The 10,812-nt window shown below is 59.6% G+C and overlaps 1 protein-coding gene across 1 annotated transcript in view; it reads left to right on the top strand.

Annotated features, from left to right (window-relative positions):
• The first annotated feature begins 1,586 nt into the window (after positions 1–1,586).
• The window catches only part of PADI1 (peptidyl arginine deiminase, type I), a 39,723-nt gene continuing 30,497 nt past the window's right edge, over positions 1,587–10,812 (top strand). The window contains exon 1 of the mRNA XM_012662544.1: positions 1,587–1,697. Within this exon, the coding sequence (XP_012517998.1) occupies positions 1,606–1,697 (92 nt within the window). The 5' untranslated portion in view covers positions 1,587–1,605. The remainder of the gene's footprint in view (positions 1,698–10,812) is intronic.

Genomic DNA, 10,812 nt, shown 5'->3' with positions numbered 1-10,812 from the left:
CTCCATAATAACCCCCTGGAATGAGAGGACCCCATGGCTGAGGAGGGGGTGCCCATTGAACGTCACCTGTCATTCACCATCTGCACTCAAAGGGCCACGACACGTCTCACATTTAGTAAGTCTGACACAGAGCGGCCCAGCCCCCTGCCCAGCTCACCCACCCCAGCCTCCCCATCTCTCTGACGACAGCTCCGTCCTTCTTTTGATTTTGAAGATCTTTCTGGAATGATCTTTCTTATTGCCAACACACCTGATGGCAAATGTTATGGAACTGTAAAGTTCATTACCCCTAAAGGCACCAAGGCAAAGCCTCGGTTTACCCCATGGATACAGAACCCAGCAAAACTGCCCTTCAGAAACGGGTTTCTATCACCTCCACCCCAAACCCCGAACCCACCTCGGGTCACAAACACGGCGGCCATCCTTGGCCTCTCTCACACCCACATCCACTTCAGCTCTGTCTTCGGGATCCATTCAGAATCCAGCCGCTTCTCACCGCCGCCACCGTTGCTCCAGGGGCCGAGCCACCACCATCTCCTGCCTGGGTGACGGGGGCGCCTCGCTGCACCGTCTCACGTGACGCACATTCTACTCATTTAACGCTGCCTGTGGTCTGTCTCCCCCGAAATATAAGTATTGTCAGAGCGGGGATCATGGTCTGTTCTGTGCATAGTTGTGTCCCTGTCGCCTAAAGGGGTGCCTAACGCATAGACGATGCCTAACAAACCCTTGTCAAATGAGTACATGAGATTTTACAAGCATGCTCAGGACAGGTTGGAGCGGGATCGCAGTCCTGAGCTGAGAGGAGTCAGTGCTCTGAGCTCCCTTTCGTGTTCCCTCCTCTCTGGCTGGCCACGGAGCCTCAACTGGTGGCTTCTGCCATTTCTGGAGTCTGGGCACAAGCGTAAAACCCCACCTGTGGGGGGTGGTACAGTGTGGTGTGGGGAGGCAGGTGGACCCGTGGGCCAGTTTAGGCTCTACCACTTGCTAGCACAGTTCTGGTACCCTCTGTAAAGTTCTTGTACCCTCTGTAAAGCGAGGGAGCGAGTAATCGTCGTGGGCATTTCTTGTAGTGGATACTAAGTTCCAGGCACCGCGCTAAACCTCCTACACGCGGCTCATGTCACCCCCACATCAACCCAGTGGACCGGGCACTGTTGTTACAGCTGCCAACTTACACTGGGGAAACCGAGCCGCAGAGAGATTAAACAATTCAAGAATGATCTTAGGTGGTGACAGGCAGGGCTGGCACGTAGCCCTCACGAACGCTGACATCGTTACGGCAGGGCTTCAGGCACCGGGCGTCTGAGAGGGGCGGGCAGGGCCTCTGAGGGGTTTGTGGAGGCTCTGCCCGGTGCCCAGCTGAAGCCCCCCTTCCCCACCCTCCAGAGAGGCCTTGGGCGCCTCCTCCCCAGACCTCCTGGATTGACAGCCTTGAATGAGCAGGGCGGGCATGGAGCCAGGAGGTGGGGACCCGGCTCAGGCAGGCTAATCAGGTCACAGGGTGAAATTAAAAGGGAGGAGGAGGGCAGCAGCCCGTCAGAACCCACACTCCTTCCTGGCGGCCAGATGCCCAGGAGAGGAGCTGGGGAGCCAGGGGACAGGATGGCCCCGCAGAGAGCTGTACAGCTGTCCCCGAAGACGCCCACCCATGCCGTGTGTGTGGTGGGAGTTGAGATGCTCGTGGACGTTCACAGGTGAGAGAGAGCTGGGCAGCGCCTGCCTCGCTGCAGAGAACCGGGCTAGAACGGAGGGCCCGAGGCGGTGGGGTGGGCGCCAAATTGGGCATGCCGGGGGACGCTGGCGGGAGCTTGTTTAGACAGCAGAGAAGGTGGAATTGGCTGCCGATTCTGGCAGGGAGGGACTAGGGTCTGGTCAGGTCCTCCCTGGGTCTCTGGCTCCCGAGCACCAGGGCCAGGACATGGGCCTCAAGCCCCTGGGTAAGCCTCAGGGTGCTGGCTCTGAGCCCCGGGGTCAGGCTTTGGGGTCTGGGCTCTGCGTTCTGACGTCGGGGGGAGCTTGTGAAGCATCAGAATGAATTGTCACTCAAGACAGGGAAAAGTTAAAAAAACAAAAAGTGTTACAGCTCTTTTAGAACTTGTCTAGTAGGTTCTCCCCTCCCTCGATTTCTCACCATCCCCCACCCCACCCCGTGTCTGTGAGGTGGAGGGATGAGCGTCGCAGCTTGATCCTTGGAGGTCCGCTGGCGCGACCGGGATGGTCGGGTTCCGGGGGGGAGCGGTGAGGGCACAAACTATGAGTAATAGAAGGAGAAAATCCGGAGCAAGACCTGGGGTGCGTGTTTGCCATGAGATGGTGGTGATGACGGTGATGATGATGGTGATGACGGTGAGGACGATGGTGGCCGTAGGATGGTGATGGTGACGATAATGACATCCGAGGGGGCGGCAGTCACATCAGCTTCTCCTGTTGGCCCAAATCCTCCCTGTCCCGGCTCTGCCCAGATGGGGACCCAGGCACCTGGCCCGGCCTCAGTTTCCACAGTTGGCCACTGAAGGAGGGGGACTTGGTGGTTTCTGGGGCATTTCCAACTCCGACAGACTGCGGACTCCATCCCTGCTGGACCAGGTGGGGGCTCAGGGTCGGAGTCCCCCTCAAAGAGGAGCTGGGGGCCCGTTAATTACGCCAGGCCCGGCTGCCCACAGAGCCTCAGGGGATCCTCTGCCTGGAAGCCCTCTCTGCTCCTGTCCTGGGCGGTGTCCTGGGGCCCCAGTGCCGGGGCTGGGGAGCACAGCCGGGAGCCCTGGGCCTGGACTCTGCTGGGAGCCCCGGCACGGGGGCTGGTTCTCCTGAATCTAGGTGGCCAGTGGAGACCCCATTTTTTCCTGCCCTGTTAACAAGGGGTTGCCAGATTTAACAAATAAAAATACATGATGCCCTATTAAGTTCAAATTTCACATAAAAAACAAGTAACTTTTTTAGTGTATTGTGTAGGACATTCTTACACTCCAGAATCTGCTGTTCAGCTGACACTCCAGTCCAGCCGGGCATCCTGCGTTTTATCTGGCAGTCCTACCTTCACACTGAGAGCAGAGAAGGGGTCCCTAGTCGGCCTCACCTTTCCCGATTCCAGGCGGTTTCTGGAAGGCAATTTCGGGACCTCAGGCTCTGTGTGGTGCTACTAAGGCCACAGCCTTTCCTGGGGAGGCCGGAGTCCTGGGTTCTGGTCCCAGCGCTGCTGCAGGCTCTTGCTGTCCGACATGGGCCAAGTCACTCGTCCTCCGTCTGAGCCCCAGTGAGATGAGCTGAGTCCCCTCTGCAGTTCGGCATGGAGGTTAAGTGCCCAGACTCTGCAGTTGAACAGACCTGGGTTCTCATCCGGGCTCCATTCGTGGCTATGTGGCCCTGGGCAAGCTGCTACACTTCTCTGAGCTTCAGTTTCTACAGCTGAAAAATGGGGAAACAACAACACCAACCTTAATGGGTTTGGGGAAAGATAATGAGACCAAGCGTGTGCCGGGCCCCTTGCACGGTGGGTGCCCTGGTGGTGCTCGTGGCTTGCGGGCATCTCTTTCTCCAGCATCTGTTCTTTCCATCCCACCTGAGAGGGTGGGAGGAGACAAGGACAGCTCAGCGTGTGTGTGGCGGGAGCACAGGGTGGTGCTGTCTGGGCGGGTCCTTAGGGAACACCTTGGTAACCTCAAATGCAGGCCCGGCCCGGCTGAGGGGCCACGAGAAGCTGCCTGGGTGGTTCACGGCTGCTGTGCTCTGGCTGGCCCTGGGGGCAGAGGCTGCCTCAGGGTCCTGAACTGAACACATGGGAGGCCTCTGCCCATAGGCCCTTCACGAACCTTCGCCCCCAGACACTGGTGCTGACTAGGGTCTTAGCCACGGAGAGTCTCTAGACCAGAACACAGACGTTTATTTGGCAGCAATAAGGCAGAACTTCCGGCCAGCTAGGGCTGCGACAGGTGGAGAAGGGGGGCATGGGATTGTCGGCCTGGGACGGTTTTTGAGAGGAGCCTGAAGCTCACTCCAGGAGCCGGGCTGGCTGGGAGAAAGGGGCTACCCTGGATGACGAACGATGACCTTGGGACCTCCCCACCCCATTTGCCCCGCGCCTGGCTCCAGCTGAAGCCAAGCAAGGGGTTTCTAACTGGCCTTGCTGGTAGCAGGGGGACGCCTCCTGGGAGAGGAGGTGTGCAGGTCACCTGAGCTGTTCGGAGTCTGAGCCCTCCAGGAGATGGGCGTGTAGGGGCACCCTCACTGGAGTGATTAATTCCCCCGGGGCTGTGTGGACTGGTTATTTGGAGAAATATTTGTGTTTGGGGTAATTATGTGCCCCGGAGTGTCCCAGCCCGAGGAACCCTTAGGAATCCTCGGCTCAGTATGTGCTGGAGACCCCACTCCCACACCCCAGCACGCTGGCTCGCCACCCTGTCCTGTGCCCCCGTGGGCTGGCTCACCCTCCTGACTCCCTGGGTCTGGCCAGACTGCCCTGGCTGTCCCTGTCCTTGCCTGGGGACTTGAGGTGGCTCATGCCAATGAAGCATGGGCACTGTGGGGAATCCGTGAGTGGGCCCAGCGTGGCCCTCCGTGTCTGCCCGGAATCAGAGCCCCAGGCTGGAGGCCATAATGAATGTTTATTCTTTGGGATGAAGAAGGCTGGCTGGGCAGGGGACGGGGACTATTCCCAGGCCTTCCCCACCCCCGCCAAAGCATTAGTGCAAAATGGACTCTTCAGATCAGGGCGCGGTAGAATTCGAGGGGTACAGGGGAGGGATGCTGTAGGGCCTCTCAGATGCAGTTTCTGGGGTTCCCTGTATTTCAGAAAATGAAAACACCAAGACAGAGCTGTAAAATGTGTGGCACACTTAGTGTGCATGTCTAGTAAATTAATGCTTTTAACCGGCGTAGAACAATGAAGCGTAATGGTGCTCTTCATGGGATAATTACAGGATTGGTGCCGACACTAATTTCTAGCGACCGACAGGCTGCCGGCGCTGGGCTGGGACACCTTCTGTCCTCCTCGCTCCATCCTGTTGCTGTGTCACCGACACAGGAAGGACACCCTTTGTGAGGAGGGATGTTAAAAGTTCAAGTGTTGGCGAACGTGAGGCTGGCCGGGTCACCCATAAGTTCCACGGGCGCTGATGGCCCCGGGGTCGTAGAATCTGCACTTGGCACGGTGGCGCGCGTGCATTCTTGAAACGTAAAGGACTGGCGTCGGGAAGGGCCTCAGAAGCCAGCCAGCCCTCAATTCTACGGGCCTCCCTGCCTCCCTGGGTCCCTGCTGCCACCTGCCATTCGGGACCCTCGCAGGTGCCCCACTTCCCGCCCTGCCCTTCCTGTCATTTCCTGGGCTCTAGTCTTGGAATGTGTCCTCATTCTGCACTTTTTCCTCCTCCCTCTCAGCTCCGTCCCTGCCACCCCCAGCTCTCCCTCCCCCTTCCAGGTTCACAGCCTTCCTCCCATGTGGGCCCAGGGCTGGGGGCACTGAGAGGACCAGATGCAGGTCCTGCTCTAGATGCGAGGAGCACAGGGCGGTGGTTCACCTGTGGTGTTGTGGTTCCCCGCCCCCCCACGGTGCTTTCCTTTCACTGTGCCGTCTTCCTCTTGCTCTGTCCTCCCTCCACCGTGCCGTCCTCCCCTTGTTCTGTCCTCCCTCCACCGTGCCGTCCTCCCCTTGCTCTGTCCTCCCTCCACTGGGCCGTCCTCCCCTTGCTCTGTCCTGAGCAGCCTGAGTAGCCTCGGTCTATGTGGCTTCTAAGCAGCTGCTCGGCTCTGCCGAACCACCCGCCCCTCGAGGGTGCGGGGGATGGGCTGTGGGGCTGGAAGGAACTGCAAATCCGCACCCAGCCAAGCACAGCAGCCACCAGGAGGGGAGCCCCAGCTGTGAGCTGGAAAGGCCTAGGGATTCCAGATGCTGGCCTGCAGGTGGGCACTGGGGCCCTCAGGGGGGCTGGTGCTGAGGAAGCTGGGACCTGCAGGGTTGTGGCAGGGTGGTGGCAGGACTCTGGCCTCTCAGGTGACACAGACCTGTGTTTAGGCCTCCAAATGCACCCTGGGCCCCAGAGCAGAGAACCTGGTCACTCTGCATGTGAGGCCAAGATCACCGGAAGTCCTGCCTAGTGCTTCTCCCTCGTCCTTCCCAGCACGTCAGCGACCCCTGCTGCCCCCACCCTGGCTCTCAGGCACCCTGCGGGGAGAGGGGGACAGGGGGAAGGTCAAAAACTCTGAAGCAGGACCCTGCAGAGGAGGGTGCAGCTGGTGTGTCCAGCCAGGCTGGGCGCGAGGCTGCAGGACAGTGGGACAAGCAGGCTGGGGCTTCCTGACATGGGTGAGGAGGAAGCAGGCTGCACCCCGACCTGGAGGCTCCACCCTGGCTGAGCCCACAGGAGGAAGCCCACAGGGGGTGGGGCCACCGAGGGCCAGTCCAACCACAGCTGGGAACAGAGTGGCTGCTGGTCACGACTGCCGGTGGGGGGACAGGCTGGTCTTTGGGGGCTGTGTGACCTTGGGCCAGTCACTTAGCCTTTCTGAGCCTGTTTTCTCCCAGCTAGATGGGAACGACCTCGTTTATTGTTTGTACCTGTGAAGCTGGCACCTTTATTTCTCCCATTTCACAGATGAGCAGTTCCACAGTCCACGGAGCACGGGTTTGCTTTAGGGAGAGAAGTGACACATGGCGTGGACTCTAAACTCAGCGCCCTTCCTCTCAGGGATGCTCCAGTCCCCAGCCCCCACCGGCCTCTGCTGGGAGACCAGTGAGTGAAAGCTGCCTGCCCCCTGGCCCCCAATCCTGGGAGGGCAGGGGTCCACGTGAGGGCAGGCCTGTCCAGCCTGGCCCCTCCTCCCAGGCTCTCTGGGTGGCCCCTCCCTGATCAATGACAGGGCAAAAGGCACCCATGATGGTTCTCGCTAGGAAGGAGGGAAGGAGAGGACACAGCCACACCATGTGTGATTCTAGACTTCCAAGGAAATGCCTGTGCATGCCGTGTGGTCTGTGGGCCATTGGCCATCACCCTCCCCTGACCTCGGTTAGCCACAGCCAGCCCTGGGGAGTGGGAGGACCAAGGGGAAAACCAAAGCCAGGGCTAGGAGCCCAGGGGCAGGGGTCTGAGCTGCCCCCTCCTGCTGCCTGGCACCCACACCTCTTCTGTTTCACCAATGCTCCTGGCCACCTGCCCTGTGCCTGGCTCTGGGGGTGGCATGATATGGCCTGTGCCCACTGTGAGGGGCTCCTGTCTTAGCCGGGGAGTTAAACGCATTTCAGGATGTGCGTTTTAATGATCACACACCTAATCCATTTTCTTGGTCAGGTAAGGGGAGTGAAGGGAGTTGCAAGAGTCCTTATCCACACGGCCTGTGTCCTCTCTGGCCCAGGTCTGCCCACTCCTCCATGCCCTTCAGATGCCCTCTGTGACGGTAACGACAATGATGCTGGCCCTGTTTTAAGTGCTCACTGCACTATCTCAGTTAAATCTCACAACAAGCCTGTGAGGTAGGGACTACTATGATCCTCATTTTGCATACAAACTAAGACACAGAGAGGCTGAGATATTTTTCTGAAGTCACACAGCCCACAAATGCCAGAGCTGAGATTTGGCCCCAGGTCTGCCTGAATCCAGATTCTGTGAGCTCAACCTTAAGATCGCCCATGATCTGGGAATCTTCCAGGTTGCCGAGTCAGTCTGTGGGGTGGGGTGGGGCAGGACAGCGGCTGAGCTTTGGAGGCAGAGCCGGGTGGGGTCTCCCAGGCCCACTCTGCTGTGGTCACGCTCTGCAGGACCTCTCTGCATTTTGGTTCATGTTCTTAAGATGGGGAGAGGCTCAGCAGGCGGAGGCTGGGGATGGAACCAGAGGAGGGAGTACAAACACTGTAAACTGTGCTGTACCTGTGCGTGCGGACCTGGGGCTGGTTCGTTCTGCTTTCCTGGTGTCTGGGGTGGTGCCTGGTGCACAGTGGGTGCTCAGCAAAGCACGCTGAGGCAGAGCTGCTGGCAGCTCTTATGGCAGCTCCGTGTGCCCCTGGGGGGCTGTTGGCCTTCAGCACGGAGCCGGGGGTGGGAGGCGGCCAGCACTGTGGGACTGTCACTCTCCCGCAGAACCACCCATGGAGCTGCTGCATCAGAGGGGACTCGCTGGCTCCTGCTGGCTGATCCTGTGGCATTTCTTGTGGTTCAGTCCAGGATACCTGGAGATTGGCACCTCCGGGGCTCTTGGTGGGCAGGAGGCTGGCGGGCGTGCGGGGAGCCACGGGCTCAGCGGGCACTGGCTGCTCCCCAGCCTTTCCGTCTGATTCTGCATAATTCTCCCCTCCCGCCCCCACCACGCACCCGGCACAGCGCCCCGCAGGACCGCCAGTGGCAGGCGATGTCCCAGCTGCAGGGCAGGAGGGATGGCAGGCTGACGTCGCTGGGGCTGCTGTGCTGCTCTTTCCCTGGAGACCAGGTGGGAAACTTCTGAGTCGCTGACATAGGTTGGCCTGTCGAGCCCCAGTGGGCAGAAGGTTTTGGGAGGCATGTTGCAGCCGAGCAAAAGAAAATGCTTTCTAATTACCTGAGCCGTCAAAGCAGAGAGGTCTGTGAGGTAGTGAGCTGCCCGTCACGGGGAGTGTTCCTGCACACAGTCCTGTGCTCTGAGGTCCCTCTGACCCAAGGCCTAGGGCAGGCAGGGACCAGAATGTCACGGGCGCCCTCCTCCTGGCCTGCACTGGCCTTGCCCCTGTGAGGTTCGCGTGCATGGGTGGGGACAGGTGGAAGTGACTGTCCTGCCTCGGTGCCTCCATCCTGCCTTAGGCCTTCCCAGCCCGCGCCTCAGAAACCTTACTGACGAGCTCGCGTTGCCACGTTTCCTTCCTACATCCTCTCCGACTATCTTTTGCTTCCAGTCCCCGACAGGGACAAGCTGAGGGCACATTAATGCCAGCCAGGGCAGCACAAGGCGGAAGACAAGCCCGATGCTTCCTCCTCGCTTTGCCACCTGTGTGACCTGAGGAAAGTTACTTAACCTCTCTGAGACAATTTCTCCATCTGTTAAGTGGGGACAGAGACATGTACCTGGGAGGGTTGTTGTGAAGCACACATGAGATCATGGGTATCAAAAGCTAAGCATGTGCCCGCACATGGTAGGTGCCTGAAAATGCGGACCCTTCCCCCCCCCCAGTGCTATGTGAAACATGCTCCCTTAGGCCCTGGCCAGCGGGCGGGCACATCTCTTGGCATGGCTGGGGATGACCTGTCCTGTCCTCTGCGCCTCCCTTTGTGAGATTCTCTAAGAATGTTCTCCGTGCTCCTCGTAGCCTGTCTATTGAACCTGGTGCTCCTGGCCCTGCTCTGGGCATGGGGTGGGGGCGTTGCAGGGGGAGCCAGGAGGGTGGTGCTCTGGGCCGCACAGGGGCCCCCGGGAAGATGTCAACCAGTGCTGTGGGGGCAGCGGAAGGACGTGGCTTCCGGCTGGAGTGGACCGGGCTTTCGGGGCCGGCGGCGGGCACTCTGAGAAGAGTAACAGTGGTGGTGACGACAACCTCTAACGCTGATGGGTGTTTCTCCCCAGATGCCTCGTCTCACAGAACCCCCTGCAGTCCTGGAAAGTAGCTCTTTGGATTATGCCCATTTTACAGAGGAGGGAAATCGAGGCTCAGAGCAGTTGAGGGACTAGATCTGAGGGCACACTCCACTCCAGAGAAGAGGGGGCATTTGAAGTGGGTCTTGAAGCGTGCAAAAGGCTCCCACCCCCAACCCTGTGCCTGCCTTGTGAGGGCACAGGCTCCTCAGCATAACGATGGAAGTGATGACAAAGATAATAACAATAATTACAAAGACACTCAGCAGGGGTGACTCCTGTGGTAGTAATGATTGTGGCCCCTTTCATTTAAAGGGGTGCTTTTAAATCCATTGCCTCACCCAACTGTGCGTTTGGGGACATGCCAGGACTGCATACCTGGGGTTTGGTTGGGTCTGGGGGCTGCACCATGAGATGTCACCAGAGGGAAGCAGCCTGGGCAGGTGAAGATCGGGAGGGGCCCGGGAGCAGCTCGGAAGAGCTGGTGGGGGCAAATCCCACTGTGGGGCGGCCCGGGACTCACCCCAAGTCCCCACACCTACCCATCGCACCCCCCAAGAGCAGCCCATGGATCTGGGCACCTGAGAGATGGAGCAGCACGAGCCCCATCTCCAGGGCCTGGGGCAGGGGTGGGGGTGGGATGCCAAGGGAGTGAGAATCCGAGGCAGCGCGGTGCCCGCCTGGCATGACCTGCCTGCTCGGGTACTGGTGAGAAGCAGCAGCCCGCCCCCCCCCTCTTCCTGGCAGTTTCAAAGCTCCTGCTGTGGCACCGGCAGCTCTCCGGCAGCTGAGACCAACCTGGATGGGCCGACAGGCTGAGCCTGGAGGGCAGTGGGTGGGGCTGGGACTAGAACAGGCCCCGCCCAGAGGCCAGGTGAAGACACCAGCAGGGGCGTCCTGCAGGAAGCCACCTTTCCCCCAAGGCCGCCTTCTAGGTGCTTCCCCCTCGCCTGGCACCTGCAGGGGAGCGAGAGGCTGGGACCAGGAGCCCAGCACCCGCCCCAGAGAGGGGTGAAGGAGGCGCGAGCTACTGAGCGAGTCTGGGGTGGGAAGGGACCAGATCCAACTGCGGGAGGCGTGCTGGGCTCACAGGGTCCCCACAGCCTGGGGAGAACCGTACCCTGTCTTTTCTCTCTCCTTCTTTCATCGTTGTGATCGTTGTTATTATTTTCTACCAAGACTCCAAATAGGGGGTTTTGTGGCCAGACTGTGACTTGGAGATGTCACCTTTTGCCCAAAGCTGGGCATTGGCCCCACAGAGCCCTCTGCCCCTTGAAAGGGTTG

This window comes from Propithecus coquereli, unplaced genomic scaffold (genome assembly GCF_000956105.1).
Source record: "Propithecus coquereli isolate 6110/MARCELLA unplaced genomic scaffold, Pcoq_1.0 Scaffold77, whole genome shotgun sequence".
NCBI classification, from domain to species: Eukaryota; Metazoa; Chordata; class Mammalia; order Primates; family Indriidae; genus Propithecus; species Propithecus coquereli.
Note: the sequence above shows the minus strand (reverse complement) of the source record. Positions and strands in the feature narration are given on the sequence as shown.